At 35.5% G+C, this 27,251-nt stretch overlaps 3 protein-coding genes and 1 pseudogene across 3 annotated transcripts; 3 read left to right on the forward strand and 1 right to left on the reverse strand.

Annotated features, from left to right (window-relative positions):
• Nucleotides 1–5,427: 5,427 nt before the first annotated feature.
• LOC120134656 (pyruvate kinase, cytosolic isozyme-like) lies at nt 5,428–8,547 on the forward strand. The gene is made up of 4 exons (XM_039151096.1): nt 5,428–5,468; nt 5,728–6,020; nt 6,652–7,113; nt 7,569–8,547. Exons 2-4 carry the CDS (start codon nt 5,763–5,765, stop codon nt 8,373–8,375), a joined length of 1,527 nt encoding a protein of 508 aa, XP_039007027.1. The 5' UTR covers nt 5,428–5,468; nt 5,728–5,762; the 3' UTR covers nt 8,376–8,547.
• Nucleotides 8,548–9,205: 658 nt separating this feature from the next.
• Nucleotides 9,206–14,030, forward strand: LOC120133820 (annotated as a pseudogene).
• An 83-nt stretch (nt 14,031–14,113) lies between these two features.
• LOC120134582 (sphingoid long-chain bases kinase 1-like) lies at nt 14,114–19,411 on the reverse strand. The gene is made up of 8 exons (XM_039151021.1): nt 18,871–19,411; nt 18,400–18,771; nt 17,865–17,958; nt 17,720–17,757; nt 16,937–17,083; nt 16,615–16,714; nt 14,882–15,819; nt 14,114–14,573 (listed from the first exon to the last, which is right to left on the reverse strand). The coding sequence occupies exons 1-8, from the start codon at nt 19,333–19,335 to the stop codon at nt 14,424–14,426; spliced, it is 2,304 nt and encodes a 767-aa protein (XP_039006952.1). The 5' UTR covers nt 19,336–19,411; the 3' UTR covers nt 14,114–14,423.
• Nucleotides 19,412–22,432: 3,021 nt separating this feature from the next.
• LOC120134108 (ankyrin repeat domain-containing protein 2B-like) lies at nt 22,433–25,588 on the forward strand. The gene is given in 10 exon segments (XM_039150582.1): nt 22,433–22,455; nt 22,594–22,639; nt 22,981–23,150; nt 23,373–23,585; nt 23,700–23,848; nt 23,992–24,160; nt 24,243–24,270; nt 24,273–24,334; nt 25,058–25,197; nt 25,282–25,588. Coding segments are annotated over 8 exon segments (927 nt in total). The 5' UTR covers nt 22,433–22,455; nt 22,594–22,639; nt 22,981–23,084; the 3' UTR covers nt 25,382–25,588.
• Nucleotides 25,589–27,251: the final 1,663 nt, after the last annotated feature.

The raw sequence follows: 27,251 nt of genomic DNA on the forward strand, positions 1-27,251 counted from the left end.
AGTGAGGTATGGAAGGTTTGTGCCTAGACGAAAAGAATATTATTGATGTTAAAATTATTCTTTTCAAGAAGTGATGAATTGTATTAAAGATCTAGAGAGATCTCAGAAGAATTAAGAGAATTCGTATATCATAAAAATCGACATTATCGAAGAGAGACATAGATTATGATTGTCAATTACATACTCGATTTGAATTAGTTGTATTCCATAGCAAAGGATCAAAACTTGATGAAGGACAGATACGCTTGAATAGTAGAGTTTGGTACTGAAGATTAAATAAGGAGTTAAGAATGAATATGAAGTTAAGTCAGAAGGGAAAGTAATGGATTGGATTAAAAGTTCTGCTAGAAAATAGGTAAAGTAGAATTATTTTAAAAGAATCAAGTGATATAAGTGCATTGATGATTGATTTATAAGATAAAGGAAATTGTAATGCCTGAGTTTGAACCTAGGAATTGCATTGTGAATGAGTAAGAATGTGAGTTGAATGAGTCAAATAAATTAATGCTGAGTTAGTTCGACTAGAAAGAGTAAAGGATTAATATGTTTGAAGGAAGTCAAGTATGTGTGTATTATGATTTGAATAAGGACTTTATGAAGAATAAGGTATGTGCAAGGAGTATTGATTATCAAAGTTATGAAGAGATGATAAAGATTAGTAATCAGAGATGAGCATAAGTGAGAGGAAAAGAGTATGTGAGCATGAAAGAAAATATATATGATTTGTGTATAAGGAGATTTTGATTTTTGAATGAATAAAGGAATAATGGAATAAGGAAATGAAAGGAAAAAGTTTAAAGAATCAGATGTGATAAAGGTTATGTTTCTTGGTCAAGGAGATTTAGTCAGAGGAATAAAGAATAATTTATATGTATTAAGGAAATTTAAGAAGAAATTAAGCATTGATGGAATAAAAGTTCGTTATTACTGTAAGGTAATTAAATATTGATAAGGAATTTGATTGATTAATGATTTTGAGTGATAAGAACTGATGATATTGGTTATATGATAAGTGACATGATAAGGGATGTAAAAAAAGTAATTGAAGAACTAAGGGAAATTAAGATTAAGTAAAGGAAACAACATGAGAACATTAGCAGACATGTTCTTATCAATGTGTGCAGTGAAAATTCGAGGACAAATTTTCTTTTAAGGAGGAGAGATTTGTAACATCCTAAATCAGGGTCAGTGACTAAATTGCAAATTTTAAAAACTATGTGCTCGATTTTGAAATAAGTTTAAAGTTCATGGATTTAATTGAGGAAAGTTGATGTTGGATTTAATGGTAAAGTTTGGAAATAACAAGGGTATTATGGTCTTTTCTAAGAGGATTTTTTTATTCTCTTTTTAAGGGATATAAAAACGTGGGAAAGAGATAATTTCTCCAGAGTATTCTCCAGTCTTCTTCTTCCTCCTCTCCACCGTGAAGCCTTGTATAAGGTAAGTGGGTCTTCAGTTGGTTAACTCTTTCGTTTTAAAGCTTGTTTTGATTCTTGGGATGCTAAGAGAGATTAAGGAAAACTTTAGGTAGCTTAAAACTGAAAGAATAGAAAGTTATGAGAAATTAAGAAAAATGAGTTTTTAAGTGAATTTTTGAAATAGAAGGAGTTAATAGATTTTGAAGTTTAATTTGACTTGTCAAGGGTTAAATTAAGAGATATGAAGTGATAGAATGTGTTTTAGAACATGTTGGAAATTTAGTGTGATTCTTGAATGCCATGTAAATGATAGAATTTTTAGTTAAAATAAGTAATTATGGAGTAGAAATGAGTTTAAGTATGTGTATGAAAGTTAGGAATATTAAAGGGAGTGAAGTATGAAGTGTTGATCTGAAAATGAAGTGATTTTCGAGCTAAAAATATGATTTCTGGGCAAAGGGAATCGGTACCCATTCAAGGGGAACCGATACCCCTTCAAACGAACAAAACTTTCCAGAATGTCATGAGGGAATCGATACCCCCATAGTAGGGAACCGATTCCCCCTAAAGGAAAATTGTGAATATTGGTTTAATAAGTTCGTTTAAGTTGTTAGTATCAAATTACAAGGTATAGGTATCTAATAATTGTCTTAAAATGTATAATTATGTAGATTCAGAGCCTAATCAATTCCGGAATCATTGACAAGTAAGATCAATCAAGGGGAAAGATAAGAGATTGGAATTGACTAGTGAGGCCATGTGAGTGCATACAAGTTAGTTTATGATGTTTAACGGAAATAAGACTTGCGACAAGTCTATTTCCTATATTAGAAGGCCTGAATGTATGATCATATGCATATGTTTGATTTGGGTATATGTGATATATATATTATAGTATGTATTAAATGATTTGTGTGAATGCATGCAATGTGATAAGTTATAGGAATTAATATGAATGATCTATATGATTACATGAGAATGGGAAATAGGTTATATGATAGGTGACCATACATGTTACATAGTAAATGTGATCAATTATAAGAATCAATATAATAGATTTATATGACTACAGGAGAAGGGTGATGAGTTAAATAAGATTAGACTATAGAATGATATGAGAATAATATATTAGTGAAGGGAATTGAGTATAAATGATGATGCCAAACTATAAGATAAGTGTTATAGAGAAGAAGTATATTTAAAGAGAATTATGATATAGGATTTAAGTAAAATTTAACTAAATAAATAGATTAAACTGGTATAAATGGAAAATAAGATAAGTTAGGTAGCATTTACCTAGGAGATAACATAAGATTATATGAATAAGTAGCATAAATAACATAAGGAAAACTTATGTGTTATATGATTTAAGCATTGAAATGAACAAAAGATATATTCAGGTGAAGTTATTCGGTGATATGAGTATATGCCATTATTATACGGTTTAGATGAAATACTAAACATGAATAAATGTGATTGTGTTAGAAATGATATAAACTATATGAGAACATGTATATGTGAAAGTAAACTATGTGATTATATGTTATATGAATACAAGAACCTGAGATATGTGACATGTGAATTATATGGAAATGATCTACGTGTAAGTGAACTATATGACTATGTGATTATATGAAAATGTAATAATGAGCTATGTTCAAAAACTATGAGACTACGTGCCCAGGTAATATTAATATGTGAACATGTGAAATGACATAAATGATAATGCCCATGTTATGTGTCATGAGAGCTAGGGGTATAGTTGGCATGCCAAGAGTCGAGGGTTTACGCGGTCCTTCGGGACATATATATATTCTTTGGAACATGTGTGAAGTCTTGTGAGACACATACTTGATCCCTAGTATATGTATATGATTCTTAAGGAATGATATGTGGTCCTTATGGACATTATTATATGGCACTTCAGTACATTTCTACGCGGTACTACGGTGCAATTCTACGTGGCACTTCGGTGCATTTATACGAGCTGTGGTGACAACATTAGTGCACAACCTCTATAGACTCACATATCTACATTTCTCACATGTGTTCATGGGCTAATAAAAATAATAAGATAAATAAACTTGGTATGATTATATGTTTATTTCGTTGTGAACTGATATATGTGCTATGATGTGATAATTAAGGATATTATGGATAAGAGTATAAAATTATAAGGACTAATGTACAAATTGATAATAATAGAAATGATTGTACATAAATATGTATGTTTTGATATAATGATATGTGTGTTTATCGTGACATGGTACAAGTGTATATATATGTTGATGTATATATAAATGAGCTATATGATTTGAAAGCATAAAACAGTCATGCATGATTAGTGGGTATGAATTTCATTATATGTGTTTTTTTTATGCCTCACTAAGTCATCGACTTAGCGTGTGATTGTTTCACACGTAGGTTACTGAAGCGAGAAGAGAAGAGAAGAAGAGTAAGACAGGTCAGCACCTCTCTTACAAAATTTCAGATCAGAAAATAGAGGATTTAAATGTTTTTGGTTATTTTGAGTATAGTTGGCATGTACTAATTGGTTGAATTAGTTATGCTCTGATTGATTTTGGGTATTGTGGTCAATTTATGTATCTAAATCGCTTTTACTTTAATGAAAGATTTAAATTTTCTTTGAATTTTGTCGAGAGTCAAAGTTTGAAAAGTCAATGTGACACCTCAGACTCGTATTCGGGTCGGGTACGGGTTGGGGGTGTTACAACTAAACCATTCGAGCCATAGTGGACTTCGATGCCCAGGAAGAACTTAAGGAGTCCAAGATCTTTCAAGGCAAACTTTGCATGAAGCTTGTTTATAACAGTTTGTACTTCACTCGCACAACTTCCTGTTAAAATAATATTATCTACATAGACCAGTAGATAAATCATACCAGCACTGGTTCTGCGAACGAACAAGGAAGCATCTGATCTTGATACATCAAAACCTTCTGAGATCAAGTACCCTTTGAGGCTCTCAAACCATGCTCGGGGTGCCTGTTTCAGGCCATATATTGCTTTGTTCAACTTGCACACCATATTACCATCGCCTTGTTCATAACCCGGAGGTTGATGCATGTTACTTCTTCAGATAAGTGACCATTTAAAAAGGCATTGTTGATGTCTACCTGCCTGAGAGACCACCTTTTGGCTAAAACGAGTGAAATAATGACTCGAACAGAAACTGGTTTTACCACAGGACTGAACACTTCATTGAAATCAATCACGGGTTGCTGAAGAAATCCTTTAGCCACGAGACGAGCTTTGTAACGTGCAATGGAGCCATCAGCGTTTCTTTTAATTTTAAAAAGCCATTTACAACTCACAGCTCTCCTACCCTTAGAAAGAGGGACCAATGTCCAGGTTTCATTGCGAGTCAAAGCATCGAATTCACCTGTGCAGCAGCCTTCAATGGGAGTGAAGAAGCGCCTCATAAATTGTTGTAGGTTCCTTATCACTCAATGACACATTTAACACATTAGGTTTCCGTATTCCATTCTTACCACGTGTAACCATGAGATGAATGTTTTGACCAGGGGCAGTCTGATCAATATGAGTGGGTGGCATGATGTCACACGAAGAAAATGCTTCAACACCAGAACGTTGTATATGACCAGTATCTTCAACATCATTCCCAGGGGATGATTCTTCAGTTCCACTCCCAGGTGGTGATTCTTCAGCAACACTCCCAGGTGGTGTAGAGTGCGTCTCATGAGACATTCCACCAGTATAAACTTTTGAGGCGGGTCTTTTGAGGCCCACAGAGACAGTGGTCCAAAAACGATGGGAGACGCCCATAGATACAAAACCACCGACCCCACCGCCATTAACCCATCCTGTTACGTTGCTGTTCCAAGGATGTGGTAAAAAAATGGTAAATAAAAGCAACACTCAGTACACGACCATTTTGTGCCATCTACTACCACCACGTGTCCTTATATTATTCCTCCTCCATTCCTTCCTGTCATACTACAAATCCCACCACCACCCACTGTTTCTCTTCTCCAAAACCCAGATTTCTCCCTGTTTTCTTTTTGTTAAGGTATCTCATTGTCAGTCTAAATGAACAAGCAATTCTGTTGTACTTTGATTTCTGTTTGCATATGTTTGTTTTGCTTTTATTATACAAATCAAAACCCATCTCTGTTGTTTTGATGTTCCTCAAATCTTCCTGCACTTTGGGTAGTTTGTTTCAATTCAAATACTTCAGTTTTCTTCTTACTACTTTCTTCCCCTTCTTTTCTTTTATTTTTCTCTCACTTATTTTACTTTGATTTTGATTTGTTTGATGATGGGTGCAGGTATTATTGTTGAGTAAGTGAGCAAAACAAAGGGAATGGCGAATATAGACATTGATGGAATCTTGAAGGAGCAACCGAATGACGCTCGTATCCCCAGAACCAAAATCGTGTGCACTCTGGGTCCAGCATCACGATCGTTGCCCATGATCGAGAAGCTGCTGAGGGCCGGGATGAACGTTGCTCGCTTCAATTTCTCTCATGGCAGCCATGAGTATCACCAGGAGACCTTGGACAATCTCAGGGCTGCTATGCATAATACTGGCATTCTCTGCGCCGTGATGCTTGACACCAAGGTTCCTTTACCCTATACCATTATATCCTAGTTTTTCCGATTTTAACATTATCTGTGCCTTTGAATGGAAAAAAGGGGTCAGGTTATAGATAGTAAAGAAATCATTTTGTGATTTTTGACATTTCTGAGCAGGAGGGACGTAAGTAGAAATTTATGTTAGTGGTGCGAGCTGGTAATATTAAAAATTTCAGAGGTTCTGAAATTATAAAATTTCAGGTTGCGAAATTAGATTATTAATAGAAAATATCTAAAGGATTTAAAATTTCAGAGGATACAACCGCACTCTCAGCACCCCTTGGTCCGTCCCTAATACTAAGCGCAGAAATTATCTACGTTAGTAACCAGGAACGCCTATATGGATTTTTGTCTGTAATGTTTAATGAAGTTAAAATAACAAGTAACGGGTCTCAGACTCTTGATTCTTCTTGAAATACCCGTGTTTGACTGTCAGGTGTTGAACTGTCAGACAAGTAGATATGACCTGTATCCTAGACTCAAGCCCGAGTTTGAATAACGTAGGTCATAAGATTGTCTGGGTTTTGTTTTCTATTTGTTCTAAGGTGCTTGTTTCCTTCGTTGAGATGGTAGTTTGTGTTTGATTGACTTTGTTGTTGTTGTTGTTGTTGTTGCAGGGTCCTGAGATTCGAACTGGATTCCTGAAGGATGGGAAACCTGTTCAACTTAAGGAGGGCCAAGAAATTACTATAACTACTAATTATGACATCAAGGGAGACGAGAATATGATCTCCATGAGCTACAAAAAGTTGGCTGTTGATCTGAAACCGGGAAACACCATTTTGTGTGCAGATGGTACGATCACACTGAAAGTGTTGGCCTGTGATCCTTCTGCTGGAACCGTGAGATGCCGGTGTGAGAATACTGCTATGCTTGGTGAGCGGAAAAATGTCAACCTTCCCGGTGTTGTGGTGGATCTTCCAACGCTCACAGAAAAGGATAAGGAAGATATCTTAGGATGGGGAGTTCCCAACAGTATTGATATGATTGCTCTTTCATTTGTGCGCAAAGGGTCTGATCTTGTTAATGTCCGTAAGGTTCTTGGTTCCCATGCAAAGCAGATTCAATTGATGTCGAAGGTATCTTCTTATGTTTCACTGTTGAATCGTGATTATTGATCAGATTCTATGTGGTTTCTTTATGCGATGCAAATGTTAATTCAACTAGAGTAGGGGCCTCGTTCTTGTGCTAAATGACTACTTTTTTTTATTACAACTTGAATACCACCATTGCCTGTTTTGTTGTTTTTTTTTTGTGTTCGACAGCACATGGGTTTCATCTTAAGAGAAGAAGACCTAGGCTGACATATTTGTTCCAATGAGAAGAAGACCGTTGCCTATTTTGTTGTTTTTTGTGTCCGACAGCACACGAGTTTCATCTTAAATTGTATATTATACTGTGCTAATGTTGTTTATAAATTTCCTAAACTTAGATGCCATTGATTGCCTTCTTTGACATTGCTTTTCATTGGCTATTACGATTCTTGTTTCTCATTTTAGACTAACAAGTACTACGGTTATTGTGATTCTTTTAGGTTGAGAACCAGGAGGGTGTCGTCAACTTCGATGAGATTTTGCGTGAGACTGATGCATTTATGGTTGCACGTGGTGATCTCGGAATGGAGATTCCGGTGGAGAAAATCTTCCTAGCCCAGAAGATGATGATATACAAGTGTAATATAGCAGGCAAGCCAGTTGTTACTGCCACTCAAATGCTTGAATCTATGATCAAGTCTCCAAGACCAACCCGAGCTGAAGCTACTGATGTTGCTAATGCTGTCCTTGATGGTACGGATTGTGTCATGCTCAGTGGTGAGAGTGCTGCTGGGGCATATCCGGAGCTTGCTGTAAAGATCATGGCTCGAATTTGTATCGAGGCAGAATCCTCCCTTGACTACGATGCAATCTTTAAAGAAATGATCCGATCAACTCCGCTTCCGATGAGCACATTGGAGAGTCTCGCATCGTCTGCTGTACGAACAGCTAACAAGGCTAAAGCCAAACTCATTGTCGTTCTAACTCGTGGTGGAACAACAGCCAAGTTGGTTGCCAAGTACAGACCGGCAGTTCCAATCCTGTCTGTGGTTGTCCCTGTATTGACAACTGATTCATTCGATTGGACCTGCAGCGACGAACGGCCGGCAAGACACAGTCTGATATATAGGGGCTTGGTTCCTATACTGGCAGAAGGCTCAGGAAAGGCAACCGATGCCGAATCCACCGAGGTTATCTTGGAAGCCGCACTAAAATCAGCTATGGAGAAGGGGTTATGCAAACCTGGTGATGCGCCGTTGTACTTCACCGGATCGGTGCTGCTTCAGTTATTAAGATCTGCATTGTGAAGTGATGATATTTTAGAGTCTGCAGCAGCATCCACCGATGAACTTTTAAAATGGCGTTTTGTTGCTTTCATGATCTTGTATGCTTATTATATAGTTATTCTAAGCTAGAACTTTATTAGTGGAAAAACTTGATTGTATGACCGGAATCATATTGGTGGAGTTTTTATCTTTATGTTTTGGGTTAACTACACTTATGATCCTTTTGTTTTCAGTTTATTTGATTTTGATCATCAATTTTGAAAATTATTACGTTTTAATCATTTATATTATTGGTTTATTATATTTTGATCATTGAATCATTAATTATCGTTTGTTTGTCACGTTAATAAAAACGGTTAAATTTTAATTCATCTCTTAAAATTTAGATATATTAATTTTATCTTAAATTTTACATAATTATTAATTTAATTTTTAAACAAATTTTAAATAAGTATTAGCTTATTATTTAAATTTTGTTAAAGTTTTTATGGTTGACCGTCACTTATTATTGTCCTCGATTATCGTTATCGGCCATTATCAATCGTTATCGTCGATAATTATTAGATTTTAAAATATTCAGTTTGTTTTTTTTATTTTCTGAATATGAATTTAATGTTTATTTTTTTAAAATAATCCCAAATTCTACAAACCACCTAATTTAAAATCTTTTAAAAGTAATTCATTAAAAATAAATTTATCATAATATTTCTTTAAAAATAAAAATATAAAACTTTATATTTATATTATAATACATTTAATGTTTAACATTTTTAAATGAGGTAGACCGCCGTCTTCAATTTTTAACTTTACGATTGTCTTATAATTGCAGCTAGTTTGCAGGTCAACCTGGGATTTTCTAAGGAATCTCTATGTTTACTTCTACTTGGATTTTGAGCGTCATACAGGCACGCCATGCAAAAACAGAAATATGGGATTTTTCCAAGGAGAAAACAAGTTAAACAATTCACTTCACTCTAATATTTTAAAGCATATCCATGGCATATCCATTATATGTTCTTTGTTCCATATGATACAATACATTATTTCCTAAACAACTACAAGTATTATAAATCTACATCGACGAGGCAAAAAGTTCAAGAGTATCTTCAAGATTCAACAAACACTTCACACCTACTTGCCTATGGCTCCGAAAACCCCTGTAGAAGATAAGCACAATGAAGTAGATGAAGAGAAGAAGATTGGGGAGGCTGCTAATAAAGCTTTGCCATTTTATATGCTTTTGAGCTATGCAGATACTCTTGATTGGACTCTTATGGCATTAGGGACTTTAGGGTCCATAATCCATGGCATGGCTCAACCTGTTGGATATCTTTTACTCGGAAAAGCTCTCAATGCTTTCGGGGACAACCTTGGCGACAATCATGGCACGTTTAAAGCACTCGAGAAAGTATATATACCCACTGTTAAAATTTGAAGACCACTTCACATTAGATTATGAACGTACTTTCTTCTTTGTCTGTTTGTGTAGGTTGTTCCCTTTGTATGGTACATGGCTTTTGCTACATTCCCAGCTGGCATACTAGGTACTTACCCTCTGCTTAATACATATATATGTATAAGTGGGTCCCTAAAACTCCCTTCTTTTGCTTCATTTTTATGATTTTGAGCTTCTGCAGAGATTGGTTGCTGGATGTATGCAAGTGAACGACAAATGGCACGATTACGGTTAGCATATCTGAGAGCAATGCTCTGCCAGGAGATTGGAGCATTTGATACAGATATAACAAGTGGGAAATCATTAGTGGAATAACTTATCACATGAGTGTCATACAAGATGCAATAGGAGAGAAGGTAGATCGTTTGTATGTATATGTATGTATTGCTAACTTAACTTTTGACTATCAGCTGGGCCATTTTCTCTCAAGCTTTGCAACATTGTTTTGTGGAATCTTAATTGCCGTCATATGCTGTTGGGAAGTGTCCCTTCTTACCTTGGTGGTTGCCCCTACTATTCGTGTTATCGGAGGGACCTACACTAAGAAAATGAATACTATTTCAGCTATGAAGACGCTTTTCGTATCGGAAGCAACATCCATGGTGGAACAGGTAAAGCAATCTCACTCCATATGTTTAGGTTTTTTACCAGTAAGATGATTAATACATATGATACTTTAGTGTATAAGTTATATCAGTTGATAACATGCAAGGTTTATTTGCCGCAGACTCTCTCTCAAATAAAAACAGTATTTGCATTTGTTGGGGAGAATTCGGCGATTAAATCGTTCTCTGTGAGCTTGGAGAAGCTGTTCTCATTAAGCAAAGGAGAGCACTGATAAAAGGAGTTGGAACCGGCATGTTACAATCTGTGAGCTTTTGTGCTTGGGCTTTGATCATATGGATTGGAGCTCTTGCAGTGACTTCTAGGAAAGCTAAAGGGGGCGATGTTATCGCTGCGGTGATGAGATTCTCTTCGGTTCCATATAAGAAAAGACCCAGAGTTTAACTGTTTCAATCTGGTCTCCACGTATTTGTACATATATGTGATACCAATTTCTTTAAACTTGCAGATCACTTACTTTTGCCGCACCAGACGTACAAATATTCAATCAAGCAAAGGCTGCAGGGTACGAGGTTTTCAAGGCTATAAGCTATGATTCAATGGGGAAGGAGAAGGTTCATAAGATCAGGGGAAACATCGAAATATTTGATGTATACTTTGCTTACCCTTCTCGGCCAGAAAAACCGATCCTTGAAGGATTTTCACTGTCAATTCCAGTAGGAAAGATGGTTGCTTTAGTAGGAAGCAGTGGTTGTGGAAAGAGTACTGTTATCTCCTTAGTTGAAAGGTTCTATGACCCCTCCAAAGGTTTGCATTTTCTTCTATGCAAATACCTGCAGTTTTCATTCAAGCAAGGCTTCTATCTAATAAACTTTGCTTGCACATTGTAGGGGAGACTCTCATTGACAATCATAACATTAAGGATCTCGATTTGAAGTTCCTCCGAAAGAACATCGGAGCAGTATCCCAAGAACCATCACTCTTTGCCAGTACCATCAAGGATAATATCAAAGTAGTAAACATGAATGCAAGCAATCAACAGGTCCTGGATGTGGCCATAATGGCGAATGCACATAGTTTTATCACTCAACATCCAAATCAGTATTCAACCGAGGTTATCCATCTAGCCTCCGTTTTCACTACTTTGTATGGATTTTAGGCTCTATAGTTATGTAACATCCATGCAGGTATGCCAAAGAGTACAGTTATCAGGGGGACAGAAACAGAGAATTGCAATAGCAAGAGCTATTCTTAAGGATCCTCCTATTCTTTTACTCATGAGGCAACAAGTGCGCTTGATTCCGAGTCGGAGAAACTGGTTCAAGAAGCCTTGGAGAAGTCTATGCGAGGGAGGACTGTTATTCTGATTGCACATAAGATGTCAACCATTATCAATGCTGATATAATTGATGTTGTGGAGAATGGACAAGTAACCGAAACCGGTATGCACCGCAGCTTAGACTCTAGCAAGTTCTACAACAATTTGTTCAGCATTCTGAACATTGGACAAATTCACGAGTCAAGGTAGGTTCGAGTTTCGAATCTTGTGACCTAAAATCCAATAGGTCTGAAGTTCGAAAACTGATATAAATGGCATTCCCTACCCTGAGTTACATCCACTTTTATAAAACTCTTAACCTACTTGGAATGTGTGGGACAATACAGGGCTGATGAATTCTCAGAGGATTTTGTTAGTGCCAATGACCAGTTTTCACCACAAGACACCCAGGGAAAGGAGGAAACAAGATATCTCAAGGACTATCGTAGTGATTATTCCGAGGACGAGGGAAAGAAAAGGAGAAACACCATGATTACGTTCCTCAGAATCTGGTTTGGCCTAGGAAGAAGAGAGCTTGAAAAGATCGCAACAGGTTCCATAGCAGCAGCTTTTGCGGGTGTTTCAAAGCCTTTTTTCGGATTCTTCATTATAACAGTGGGACTAGCATACTACATCAAAGATGCAAAGCAGATAGTTGGAAGGTATTCCATTGCCTTTTCTCTAATAGGATTGCTTACTTTATTCATGCATACCCTGCAGCGTTATTTCTATGGAGTTGTTGGAGAAAAGAACATGGGAAATCTCAGGCAAGCTCTATTTTCAGGTACTAGTTATCCCATCAACAATTTTGAAAAATACTTCATTATTATCCACATGCTAACATCCGTTGCATTAAATTCATGAAGGTATACTAAGAAACGAATTAGCTTGGTTCGAGAAACCCGAGAACAATGTTGGTTCACTTACGTCAAGGGTCATCAACAACACCATGGTCAAAACCATAATTTCCTATTGGATGTCAGTTATTGTCCAATGTATTTCCTCGATACTAATTGCAACAGTTGTTAGCATGATTGTTAACTGGAGAATGGCTCTTGTAGCTTGGGCAGTGATGCCTTGCCACTTCATTGGCGGACTCATTCAGGCTAAATCTACCAAAGGATTTGCCGGTGACTCTGCTGCTAGCCACCATGAAGTTGTCGCCCTTGCTTCCGAGTCTGCCACCAATATACGAACCATAGCGTCCTTTTGCTATGAAAAGCACATAATGAGGAAAGCCAGGGTGTCCCTGGAAGAGCCAATGAAAAGGAACAGGAAAGAAAGTATCAAGTATGGGATCATTCAAGGCTTTTCCCTTTGTTTATGGAACATTGCACATGCTGTTGCTTTATGGTATACAGCGGTTTTGATTAGTAAAAATCAAGCTCGGTTCGAAGACGGTATAAGAGCTTACCAGATTTTCTTCCTCACAGTACCTTCAATCACTGAACTATGGACATTGATCCCCGCAGTCGTTTCCGCAATCAATGTCCTAACTCCTGTATTCGAGACCCTTGACCGCAGAACTGAAATCGAACCCAATACACCAGAGGATACACATCAACAGAAGATCAAAGGGAAAATCAAATTCCAAAACATTGTATTTAACTATCCTTTAAGGCCAGAAGTGACTGTCCTCAACAAATTCAGTTTGCAAATTGAAAAGGGGACAAAAGTAGCACTTGTTGGACCGAGTGGAGCTGGAAAATCATCTGTGCTAGCCATTTTGCTAAGAATCTACGATCCAAACCAGGGAAGGGTTCTCATGGATGATAAGAACATAAAGGAATATAATCTAAGGACATTAAGGAGACAAATTGGATTGGTGCAACAAGAGCCACTTCTTTTCAGCTCCTCACTAAGAGACAACATTTGCTACGGGACCGAACATGCTTCCGAGGCAGAAATCATGGAGGTATCAAGGGAAGCAAACATACATGAGTTCATAAGCAACTTGACTGATGGATATAACACACTTGTTGGGGATAAAGGTTGCCAACTTTCAGGTGGGCAAAAGCAAAGGATAGCCATTGCTAGAACCTTACTAAAGAGGCCTGCAATCTTGCTTCTTGATGAAGCAACAAGTGCACTCGATTCGGAATCCGAAAGAACCATAGTAAACGCCCTGGAGACAGTTGATGAAAGAAAGGGTAAGTTTGGGTTCATTTCAAGACCCACACAGATTACAGTTGCACATAGATTATCCTCAGATGTGATTGTTGTGATGGATAAAGGAAAGATTGTAGAGATTGGTTCACATTCAACGCTCATATCTGTAAGTGATGGTGTTTATTCAAGATTGTTCCATAACCAGAATGCGAGTATAAAATCCCACTAAAACAACTCTTTTTTAACCTCAAACCCTAAGCCTTCTTTGTACTCATGTATATATTATGAGTAAAAGAATTTAAGACACGGGTATAAAATAAAATCAAGTGTTCTTTCTGATCCAGTACATTTAGAAGCTCACAGAGAAAACAAACAGAAGAAAAGCGTATATACCATGGAACTAACAAGAAGCAAACAAAAAAGCAACAGACGAAAAGAGATTAACAGTATGTAATGGCACAAATTGGAGGGGTTTTAGCATGAAAAATACTATAGTATCAGACCAAATATCTGTCTTGTACAAGTATCCTCCGACACTCCCGTGCTGCAAGTCTAGAAGAAAGCATTTGCATCCTACATAAGACAAAAAGAACATTTCTAGAGAAAACATGTCTCTTGGTCATCATACATGATGGCCAGGGAATCGACCGATTAGTCTGCACTGTTCTGGAAGCAACGACAACACTACTTCTCCGTCAAGGGGGAAAAACTCACCATCAATGCCACAACCGTTGTGTGTGTGTTTCCCAGCCTTAATTTTAACTGATTTTACCTGCCATTTTTAATATAAGCTATAGTTAGATGGTTGAAATCATCCGTTGATATTTATGCATATAGGACCCATTATTCACTGATCTAACTGTTGGATTAAAAGTCTATAAACACCTATTAAATATCCCTAAAATGAATTAAAGAGCATGGGATAACTTTCCGTATGTAACAGCACCAAGAAACGCATGCTCAAACCAGTTGCATCAACAATTTTAGCAACAATCCTGAATGTGGATGAACTTTTATGGATGCAATAACCAAGCTGATATATTTGAAATATAATATTGTTCATGGAACAAAGGTGTTTACCTTGACATATTCAACATATGGCAGTGAAAGGTGTTTACCCATCTGTAGAAGCAAGAAAAATCTAATCAACCGAAGTCGCCCACTCCCATGAACTAAGAGCATATCCATGGTGTTGTCATCATGTTCAGCTTTCGGAGCCACCACCTGAGAACTCTGCACTGTTCTGCATGCATGGTTGCACACAAGGATACCAAGAAACGGTCCCTTAGTTACAATCCATTTATCTTCGAATCTTGGGGCAACTTCCTTCTTTATTCCTGAATCAACATCATTTTGTGGCCCTGGTAACTCAATAGGATTTTCCTTATCCCAATTAGCTTCAGTGTCCCATTTTGGTTCAGCATCCCAAATTGGACCGGGATCGGACAATGTCGAAGATATATCCTCGCTATCATTTGTTGCAGCATTACCCCAAGAACATCTAGAAGGATCAGGTGCTGCAGTCAATCCACTCCATCCTTTATCTGTCCTAGATTTCGATCTGGTCCTTCGCCAGTTTGAAGTTGTTGAGAGTGGTATCTGAGGGTGAATAACTTCAGGCTCAGCTGTTACATTGCTTCTCCCAAATGACAAACGTTTAGTCTTTGGATCAAGGCCACGGACGTATTCAGATGGTTCGGTGCTGGCATGAGTGCTACTACATGTGTCCATCTCACCTATAGACGCTCGGTTGGGAGTCATTATTGAATCAATACTAGATAAACTAGAAGCTCTGGGAATGTCATCTGTGTTTGACCTCCTCATAATGTCGGTATAAAGATCTGACATGTTGACTACCTCCCTATCAGTAGAGGTTTTACCTTCTTGATCCTCTTTTGCTGCTGAGAGGTACTCCACTTCATAGTTGTACTTTGGCAAACACAATAACTTTAGGAACCCCGCAACAAAATATCGTAGTGGACCAAATGGCTTCTGATATTTCTCAGAAAGTTCTAAGACTGCAAGACAGGGGAAAAGGATACAAACATACAGATTATCATTCCCATATTAGGAAACAATAATACGGAGATGCTTTATGAAGTATCATATATACACTCCTAAATGGTTTTCTTCATTCAAACATTCTATATATATGTGTCTTCTTTGAATCTAATGTGCCTTAGGCAACTTAAAACCAAAAGGTTCAAACAAAAGTCGCAAAGATGGCTATTCTACGAGAACTTCTGGTGCGATTACAACTATAGACACAAACTTGTGACAATGGGAAAATAGCAAAGGGTGAAGTACAGAAACAGCCTTTTTCTGAACCCAAGGAATGCAAAAAAAGATGAAAAGGAGTGTGTTTTAGAGAACAATTGTAATAGGGGTTTGTTTAAGTCTTATGTAATTCGTTTATCAATAATATTTTGAGGTACTCTTTTCCTCCTTCCGCTAGACGGTTCTTGCCTTAGGGTAAAGGACTTCTATGAGGGAGGTTTTTAATGAGGCCTACTATTTCTATCAAAAAAAAAAGATGAAAAGGAAAATCAGTCACCTTTCTAAAAGCCAGTTACATGAGTGCCGCATATATGAGGATGAATGCTTAAATCATTTTAAAGGATCATAGTCAGTAGGTGTTAACTCACACTAAAAATTCAGGCATCATAGGAAGTAACATTCAGGCACATGTTGAGATGCCAAGGTATGCTAGAATGAAGCAAACATAGATTGAACACAATTCAAAAGAACAGAGGTTGACTGGATATAGAAACCAACTGAATTCTATTGTGTTAACCAGGATCACCAATACATACCATCACTGACAAAACCATAATAAGATACGGTCATCCCAAAGTGAATAACACCAGTCCGAATCCACTCAACAGCAAAAACATCTATAGCAGTTAGACCTCCCTGAAACCAACAAGAGCTCAACTGTAAGGATACAAAAAGGCAAGTAGTAATTTGATACAACTATAAAAAAATGTGGTATCCAAAAACATGTTAGGGTGTTAACCAATTTCAGACGCATGGATCAAACTGGTTTTGGAAAACACGACAAATCACTCTATGAAGGAAGTAACAGAATAACTGGCATGAAAAGCAAATCTCATCTTGAATACCAAATAGAATTACCTTTACAATAGAAATCGCGGCAGAGACTGGATCTCTAACACCAAGAACAGTCCAAACCAATGAATTATCAGAACCTGCTGGTATAATTCCGATAGGTATAGAAATTCCTTCTTTCTGATTGTCTCTACTAAGCAGACCATTTAGAACCTACACATTTACCAAGATCCAGAAACTTAATGATAAAAAAAGAAACACCAGCAGAATACTGAATAAAACTCAACACCCAAAGAACAAGGAAGCTTTACATTCTAAAACGATGCATCCAGTACCATAAAATCCTCACCATCCCCCACAATGGAGATAAAAAATCTGGTGATGGTAAAGTACTGTAGGTCTTGGAAGGAATTATACTAGAATGTCAGGCGTCAGCGAGATACAATTCAAAGTTAAAAGGGCTTTTAACTTCCCCATCAACTTTTGAAGTGGTAGATAACAATGAAAAAAAAACAGCATGTAGGTGGTAATTATTCAGGCGAACATTAAAGTGAGCATATAGTTTTTGTTTGATGATGACACTTTTAGTTACTTATGGTGATTAATACTTGTAATTAAGAAATTGATTAGACACAGAACAATCATTTGAGTTCATTAAATATTCAATAATTATATGCACCTTATTTTGCTAGGGCAAGCGCTTTTATTGCATCTTGCACTTTGGATGATATAAGGGTCCTAGTGCCTAGTTTTTTCTTGCACCCTTGGCAAATTGACCAAAAGATTCTCTAGAAAAAAAATGAAGAGGGAAACAAGAATCAGAATTTAACTAGAGCAGACATGGCTAACCTCATTGATAATCCCATCACCACCAATGCATATTATTCCTGAAAAAATTAGATTGATTTAGATTCCTGTTAATGAATAAGATGATAATGACAATCATTAAAAACATAAGAAAAATTCGAACAGGTATTTATTCAAGTAATACTACCATCAGGGCATGTGCTGATATCAACAGTAGATGCCAGCTTTTTAGCATGGCCGGCAGATGTTGTCTTGACTACCTCCAATCTAAATCCAGCAAGCTGTCACAGTTTGCATATACAACATGAAAACTCAGTACAGCCCAAGGTAAGGAATAATTTCTTCTACACAATTATAAAAGAATAACAGGAGAAAGGAAAGAAGACATATATCAAGTGAAAGAAGCAGGAATTTATAGAAAAATGAATAAAGCACACAACAAAAACAAAAGATCATTATCCAGAGAAATATAATAATAAGAGATTAGATCGCACAATCATAAGATACAGAGAAACATCAACACAAGTTCACCTAAGAGAAAAGTACATTATGGACACTAATCATTTTATGGGTGGATTAGGTGAACAGGAAGAGAACCACAAACTAACAACAGCAATCATGGTTAAGGACATCCCATTCCAATGAATCAAGTCCATACATAATGTGGAACGATCAAAAGTAGAACCTATACAAACTGGTAAGGGAAAAGATACAGAAGATACCTTAAATATCGGTTCCACAATCTCATGGAAAACTTTAGAGGAACGACCCCGACCTGACCTTGGATTCAATATCACAAGCATTTTTGATGAATTCTTGCATCTGAATACAAGCTCAGGAGGAGTATCTATTGGAAACAATTCAGAAGAAGCTTGCTTCTTCGAAGAAACTAAAGGGTGAGGCAAACAATTTATGTAACAATGCAGGTCTGCAAACCCACCAACCCATTGAACTGCCTCTTCTACACTAGAAGCCAAGAAACAAAAATCCTTTCGCCTTCTCTTTGGTTTAATAAATCCCGAGAAGCCACAAGCTGCCTTTTTTAGAGGGTAAGAGTGCACAGTGAAATGTTTAACACCAACATTGTAGGATACCTGTCAAATGTGAAGATACTGAACAGACTGATTGCAAACTAAAACCCAAAAATAAACCTATACATTGGAATGATCTATTCTAGAGGATTAAATGTTTACCGAGATGACATCATCAATTGACAATACATGTGAACCCCAAATCAATGCCTTGCTGGTGAGTTTAGCAGCAACAGCTTCTTGGCTGGCTATATCAGTAGAAGAATCCTGCTCTATATCGGAGGAATTATTATTATTTTGGACATTCTTTCTCTTATCCAAAATGAGCTTCCCTGAGTAAACTACATAGCCAAGCAAATCGGAATTTTCATCCCCTCCACCAATATCAATACGATGCTCTTCCCTTTTGGATTTATCACTTTGATCATCCGCGATAGGGCCTTCGCTGCGTTTGGAGAAAGCTTTATGCTTCTTAGCACGTTTCTCCGGGAACACAATCGAGGACGTGTGGGTTGCTATTTGCGAGCACAAGCTCAGCCGCCTCGATGACTGCTGAGACTGCGGAGACAAGGGCGGTACTCTCACTGACGAACTATTACTACTCGACAAGCTCCCACTGTGCTGCATCTCCGTTAAGCCGCTTCTGCTCCGTAATTGCCACCACCAAATTCCACCACGGAGTAGAAATCAATAGACGAAGACATACAAAAAAAGAAAATATTTTTTACTTATTCTAGTGATGACGATGGGAGCTCGAATTACGATCAGTGGTCTCCCTAAAGCGCGATCCTCAGTATTACTCTATCAGATCAGTGCACGATTTTCAAATTTTAGTTTAAAATATAAAAAAAGGTTTTAATCGAAATTTGTGAATAATTCGGAGTGTCGAACGGTTTATGAAATGGGAAGAAGTAAAATTGACACCGACCTGAAAAAGGAAGGAAGCAGCGGCGGCGGTGAATCGAAATTTCTGCCGGGATGAGTTAGGTGTGGACTGTGGATAAGCGGATTCGTCCGATTGACACTTAAGTTGAAGAGAGAACGCCACCTTTGCCTCTTTGGTCTCTTTCTATTTAATTTTGGGTAAAGTACACAAATGTTTCCAAATATGTGATACTATTTTATTAAATATTTTGATTATTAAAAGTTATAAAATAATATATGTATTATAGGAAATTATTTTGTTGAGTCTTTGGACTACTAAAAGTTAAAATATAGTTGTTTGACTATTTATTATGTTCCAAATTCATCTTTTTTTGTTAAAAAATTAACGATTATTTGAGTTGGACGTTAATATATTGACTAAGATATAATAATCGTTTGAGATTGGAAGATCAAGTTTTATCACATCCCAGTCAACATATTAACGTCTAAATCAGCTGATCGTTAATTTTTTAGCGAAAAATGATGAGTTTAGAACATAATGAATAGTTGAGTATTATTTGGTAATTTTTAATAATCGAGAGACTCAAATAAATACTTTCCTATAATTGAGGAATAATTTTATTACTTTTAACAGTTGAAGAACTCAACCAAATAATATCTTATAACTGGACCACTTGTATACTTTACCCTTTAATGTTTTGGTAAGAGCAGGCGAGGCAACATGAGCCTACCTTTTTCTAAAAAATAATTTATTTTTTAAATATTACTCAACAACTATATGATTGGTCCTCTATTGTTTAATTTAATTTAATGTTACATATTATTATAAGGTAAGAATACTAAATTATATTCCTTTCTTGTTAGAATGATCAACAAAAAAGGATATAAAACAAGATTAACGCAGACATTAGACTGAAATTTAGAAAGAAATTTAAATCAAAGAAGATTTGGATGAACCTTTCCTTAATTGAGATTTTATATAATCAGTTCAATGTTATGTATAATATCGGTTGAAATTTTATGTAACAATTTTTTTTAAATTATAATATATATTATCTTATTAAATTGAATGTGCCAATGATAATTTAAATACTTAATATTTTATCGGTGGATGAGATAGAAAGATAATTAATTTGTTAAATAATACTAAAAATCATTTTCTCTATAAGAGTGACCACAAATAAAAAAAATTAGTCATTTTTTTACTATAAAACCTCTCTCTTTGTCGCCATTGGTGGCAACCTTAATGTCGACTATCAATCATACATCGATTACTTTCTTTTTTTCTATGTTTGGAAAAATTGTTTATAAGCCAATCTCTCTTATTTGATTACTACAAGTATTACCATTGATGATGAACTAGTTGAGGATTATGATTAATCGTTTATTTATATATAGAAATAAAGAGTCCGTTGATGATGAACTAGTTGAGGTATGTCCATTGATCTTGTTCTTTATTAACACCAAGTATTGAACTTGTATTGATATCTTTTACAACGCATATCAATAATGGGTCAGTAAACGATGAAGGCACTCTCCGTTGTTTTTGTTGATAGTTATGCTATTAGTTGCTGTTAGCTATTAAATTTTGATAAGTTAATGCAAGTATTTAAAGATAAACTATCTTATTTTTTGTTGTAAGATAGGGTGAAACCAATGGTTTTGTGCTAATTTAAAATCATTTAAAATACTTTTACAACATTTGGATTAAAAAATCTTGCTCGTGGGATCAGTGTATTATTTTATGTTTTTTGACCACATGGCCACTGACTTCAAAAGTGGTGTGTAATGTATATGATAAAATCTTTCTTTAGGTACTAAAGTGCAGAACAAGTATAACTTTGGGGGGCTAAATGAGAGTTTAATCCCATTATAAACTCGGTGACTCAAATTTTAGAATTAATTGCGTTATATTTTCTGAAACTATGACTCTCATTCTAAATTTATTCCCAACCTTATGAACATTCCAATAGAATCCCCTAAAATCATTCAAAAGTTTAGGAATGAAATTAGAATATTTTCGGGATTAATATAAAATGAGGGTTATAACTTGGGGATGAAAATAAAATATTCAAAAATTTAGAGATTAATTTAATACAAAAATAATAATTCGAAGTTGAAATTAAAATTCTAAAAAATTTACAGACTAATTTAATATGATAATCATAGTTTGAAAACATGTATTGCTATTGACTACTAAATTTTATGAACGACTTTTAACTATAAGAGGAAGGCTCAAAAGTTGTGGAGCATTTTACATCGACCCATTTAAAACATGGGATTGTAAATGGAAATCTAGCCCATTTACAATGGCGTAAAGAACCAAACAGAAGATGGCCTAACCATACAATAAAATTGGGTCAAATTATGTTATTAATCCTTGAATAATATGTACGGTATGGGTTTTGTTCATATGTTTCAATTTGATTATCTTAGTCTATACATTTTAAGACTTAAAATGATTAAATTGGAAAATATTGGTTAAATTCATAATTTCTACATAATGTATAAACTAATTAAGAAATTCGACCTAATAGATTTAATGACAACAATTTATAAGAGAAATGAGTTTTAAAATAAAAAATACATAAATTAAAAACAAACACATTAAATTATAAAAATAAATTAATACTTTACACATAACATGTGGATTAATAATAGAATTAGATCGTAGTATATAACAAAGAAAATATAATTTAAAAATAAGAATATATTAAAAAAGCACCTTCAAAATATAAAAAATGAATATAATTACACCAAATTTTCATTAGTTATTATTTTTAGTTGCTTTATAAATCCCTAAGCCTTTGGTTCTTAGCTTCCCATACTAGTGTGCCTTGTCAGAAACAAAAGGAAGAAAGGGTTTTCAATTCTCTTATTTATCTTTTTCATTTCTCATCTCACATTATAAAAAAAATTGGCTGCAATGTTTCAATCTAATTTCTGATTAATTTTTTTCTTTTAAATTACTCATTTCTAAAACTTGTTTGTTGTTTTCAGCTATTTTACCATGGCTTCCGATTGAAGAAGGAACACACTGCTGCCGGTGAGCATAATCCCAGATTTACCTTTCTTTCCTTATTGGTATTTGGAATTTGTTGTGAGATCTATCGGAGAGTTCATGCTTACATCTTAAACGGCGCTTAATTTACTGTTTTAGGTTATTCTGATTATTCTTTTTTTTCACAACGAAGTAATTGATCTGATTTTCAATTCGGAAATGCTTCCTATTCCTTTTCATTTTACTAAGTTTGTGGTATAACAATTGTGTTAGGGATTGAGTAATTTCAATTTGTTTATGGTTAATGTGGATTAATCCATAGGCTTGGTTTGGAAGATAGTGAATTGATGGATTGATTATTCTTTATGTTTCTCCTTATTTATTAGATGAGAAATCGACTTTGAAAACAGAGAACAAAAGTTCAAAGCCCGAAACATCCACCACTGGGGGATCACAACAAGCACAAGCAGGTACTGCCCCTGCCACCACTATGCCTGGTCCTGGGTTTGCTCCACCAAATCCGTTTGATTTCTCAGCCATGAGTGGCCTTCTTAATGTAAGCATCTCTCCTTTTATTTTCTAAATTATTGTTTGGAAATGTTGTGAACTTATTGATTTGATCGTTCTTTGAGATGTATCCTTGCTAATGCTGCAGTAGTAGAGTATATTAAAGTTTCTGGCTGATCTCGTTAATTGACATTTTCAGCAAGGAACGAAATTGCTATGGACTGGCATTCAAATTTATATCTTATAGATGTTAACCATCTTGGTTTGTTAGGATCCAAGTATCAAGGAACTAGCTGAGCAGATAGCCAAAGATCCTTCATTTAATCAAATGGCAGAGCAGCTCATGAAAACGTTTCAAGGAGCACCAACTGAAGAGACCATTCCACAGTTCGATCCACAGCAGTACTATTCAACTATGCAACAGGTTATGCAGAATCCCCAGTTTATGACCATGGCTGAGCGTCTTGGTAATGAATTAATGCAGGTATATGTGGGCTCAGTTTCCACTTGGAGTGGATTAATGATTCTTCCATTCTTTTTCCCTAATATTAAATTACATGAATCACTTCTGGTAGATGAAAATTTTCGTGTCCTTCAGGATCCAGCTATGTCTAGCATGCTTGACAGTTTAGCTAATCCTCAACAAAAGGACCAGATCGAGGAAAGGATGGCTCGTATAAAAGAAGATCCATCCTTGAAGCCTATTTTAGAAGAAATACAGAGTGGTGGTCCTGCAGCAATGCTGAGGTGAGTGATTACAATGGTAAAATACTAGGAGATTGGAAACCATTATGATAGCTTGTGGACACATCATTTTCTTCTTTTAGATGTATGATATTGCATCCTACGATTTCTTCAGTAAATGAATCAAGAAAGGTTTTAATGTTTAGGTATTGGAATGATAAAGAAGTCCTGCAGAAGTTGGGTGAAGCAATGGGTCTTGCTGTTTCAGGAGATGCAGCCACTTCTGCTGATAACCCTGCGGCAGGTGAAGAGGACGAAGCAGGAAATGAGGATGAGTCAATAGTACATAATTGTGCTAGTGTTGGTGATGTTGAAGTATGGTAGAATGAATATTTTCTACTTATGTTTTCTCCTTTGACAGGCAATCTGAAATGTCTTGACTGTATTCATGGTTCAGGGTCTGAAAGCTGCACTATCTTCGGGTGCTGAAAGGATGAAGAAGATTCAGAGGGAAGGACTGCATTGCATTTTGCTTGTGGTTATGGCGAGGTAATAATAATTTTTATCCGAATCACTCTTCCATCCTCCCTCCCCTCCCCTTCCCCCTCGCCCCTCTCTTATGCTGCTGCATTATCTAACAAATGAAGTAGTTTCATTATCTAACAAATCAGATGGTTTTAATCAGTAATGCAAGTATTCATTACCAATCTCTACCTCATACATGAATAAGTAAATAACTACACTTGTTAATGCACTAAGGGCTTCTTAATAGCCTCATTGAGTGGAAATTTTAAGACGGACAAATATTGGAACCCAATAATAGACTGCCAAAAGCAGTTTGGAATGTAGGACTTGGATTAAAGCAACCTTTTGTTTGTAGCATCTCATCTTGGGATCTTTGTCGCTAATGCCTAATACATATCCGAAAGACTGAAACAAATCAATCAGGCTTTTCTTTTTACTACTTTATTTGATATTAGCTTAGAATGGAATCTGTTGGCTACTAAGCAATGCTTGCTACCTGTTTTTACAGTACTTATTGGCATCGAGTGGGCATATTCATTATATTTCCTCTAATAAATGATGGATTTATTTCTTTTGAGGGATTTATCCTACCAAATTGCGGCTATGCATGACAAAACAAGAAAAAGATGGGTATAATCTAGCAGTTTACATGAGTTTGTACGAGATTAAATTATTAGTTGCTTGAGCTAGTATTCTAGGTTTGTTGTCTGTGGGATAACAAAAAATACAATTTTGGTTTTATTTCAGGAGAAATGTGCTCAAATCCTGCTTGAAGCTGGGGCAAAAGTTGATGCTTTGGACAAGAATAAGAATACTGCACTTCATTATGCGGCAGGTTATGGAAGGAAAGAGTGTGTGGCCCTTCTACTGGAAAATGGTGCTGCTGTGTAAGTAATGAAGTGGTTAAACATTTATAGTGACACGACCTCTTCCAAGTGAGTAATGACTATTTGCTTTGATGATGATTGCAGAACTCTCCAAAACATGGATGGGAAGACTCCCATTGACGTTGCGAAGCTCAACAATCAGAACGAGGTAGTAAAATTGCTGGAGAAGGACGCCTTCCTTTGAAGATTGAAGTGGGGAAAGGCCATGGGGGGCAATGCCAATGCCACCAATGGTATGTGTGTATGTTTGGGTCGTAGGATGTTTGTTATAGGCATTCGATATTACTTTGCTGTGACAAATTCGGTTTTAATCACGGCTCGATGCCTTCTATGCTGTTTTTGCTTCTGCCTACATTCTGATTATTTATTAAAATGTAGTGTTTTTCTTTTTTCTTAAATACTTACATGGGGGAATAACGAGACAAATTGTGGGCCAGAGAAATTTACATTAGAATTCTTTTGAGATTAAATAGTAGAATATATATTTTTGGGACGTCTCAAGCTTCTGGCAAGTGCACATCTCTTGCGTTGGTTCGGATTCTTGTCTTCTGCGTTTCAATTTCTTTTTCGGCGAATTATATACATGACGCATTATGCATATCAAGATGCAGGCATTCAATTTATTTAATTTTATATTAAGTTGAAGGTCATATTCTATAATGAATCTATATGATAGATGGAATGATTTAATTTTGGCAGATGTTTCTAATATTAAATAGTAATTTTGGTTTTTAATCCTTTTTTTAATAGTAAAGTTATATTTTAAGATGAAAAACTCTAAATAGTCACTTTAACCATTATTTTTTCTTTTTGAAGCATTTTACGTCCTCCCCAACGTTTTTTTATAGAGGAAAAAAGTCTATATTTTAGAATATTGATAATTTATTGATTCATAATTTTTATTTGTAGAGGGTTTTTCGATCTAAAATAAAATAATGAGGGTTAAAATGTTCTAAAAAATGGGGTCAAGTGACTGTTTCATTAAATATTGAGGATAGATGTTTTTATTATTATTATACCTTTGATTTTTAAGTAGACTAATTTGTAATTATAATTAAATTATTATAATAAAAAATATAAATTACACTATTAGTCATTAATATTTTTGGTTTTAATCGTTTATTACTTTTAAAAAAATTATTCGACTAATAATCACTATATTAGTTAAATAAAATTAATAGAATTTATTACACTTGAGTGTGGGTAGGGATTTGAACTCTAAATATCCTATCCAAGGAATTAAGCACCTAGCCACTACATTATATTAGAATTTTGATAAAATTAGCTGACCTTTATTCCCATATGTAATGGGAAAGAATCCTTTACCTTTCCTGGCGAAACCATATGCTCCGAACTTCAAACTTCCTTGCCCGAACGCTTTCATGACTTCGAAGAACCTCCTAACGGACCCTGGTTTTGAAGAACTCCTTGCGGACCCTAGTAGTTCACTCCATCTTCCAGCTACGCTTTTCGCTTTCTTGGTAATGAAATTACATATGGGGTTTCACTCGAGTTAAATTGAGTGTTGAGTTACTTTGTAATCTCCCCCGTTGGTCCCTTTAAGTCCCTCTAGTAGGCTGCCTTCAACACCAGGTTGAGAGCAGCTTCCGTGGATACCTCTGAATTATGAATTGTCCACCGTGAGACTCGATCCCACGACCCCAAGGTTAATAGATAGATCGAATCTAAAATCTCCATAAAAAAGAGTTTAATGTTTAGACACCAAATCAAACTATATTGTTTTTATATTTTTAGTTAAATTAATATTTAAATTGAATTGTGATTAAAATTAAAGATCACACTATAGTTTTTTATTTCATTTAGAAATAAAATAAAGTAATTAAATAACTATTTATTTTTTTATAAAATTAATATTATATTATTCTAAATATAATTAATTATTCATATTATATAGGCTGGCAAGGCATACTTGTTTTTGAAAGATCGACTTATATGAAAGTTTGATCTTATTATCGAGTTAGAAAAAAAATCAAAGTAATTTTGTTTTTATTTTTATGACAATTTAATTTTTCTATTATATTGATATCTTAACT

This window comes from Hibiscus syriacus, unplaced genomic scaffold (genome assembly GCF_006381635.1).
Source record: "Hibiscus syriacus cultivar Baekdansim isolate YM2019G1 unplaced genomic scaffold, ASM638163v2 tig00110597_pilon, whole genome shotgun sequence".
Lineage (NCBI taxonomy): Eukaryota > Viridiplantae > Streptophyta > Magnoliopsida > Malvales > Malvaceae > Hibiscus > Hibiscus syriacus.

What these genes read in the sequence shown, in the direction of transcription:
- LOC120134582 (XM_039151021.1), bottom strand. Translation starts at nt 19,335, where the DNA reads ATGCAGCACAGTGGGAGCTTGTCGAGTAGTAATAGTTCGTCAGTGAGA. An exon ending in CAATTGATGATGTCATCTCG is followed by an intron (nt 18,772 to 18,870) that starts GTAAACATTTAA and finishes CACATTTGACAG; the next exon opens with GTATCCTACAATGTTGGTGT. An exon ending in CCGCGATTTCTATTGTAAAG is followed by an intron (nt 16,715 to 16,936) that starts GTAATTCTATTT and finishes TGTTGGTTTCAG; the next exon opens with GGAGGTCTAACTGCTATAGA.
- LOC120134656 (XM_039151096.1), top strand. Translation starts at nt 5,763, where the DNA reads ATGGCGAATATAGACATTGATGGAATCTTGAAGGAGCAACCGAATGAC. An exon ending in CCGTGATGCTTGACACCAAG is followed by an intron (nt 6,021 to 6,651) that starts GTTCCTTTACCC and finishes TTGTTGTTGCAG; the next exon opens with GGTCCTGAGATTCGAACTGG. An exon ending in AGATTCAATTGATGTCGAAG is followed by an intron (nt 7,114 to 7,568) that starts GTATCTTCTTAT and finishes TGATTCTTTTAG; the next exon opens with GTTGAGAACCAGGAGGGTGT.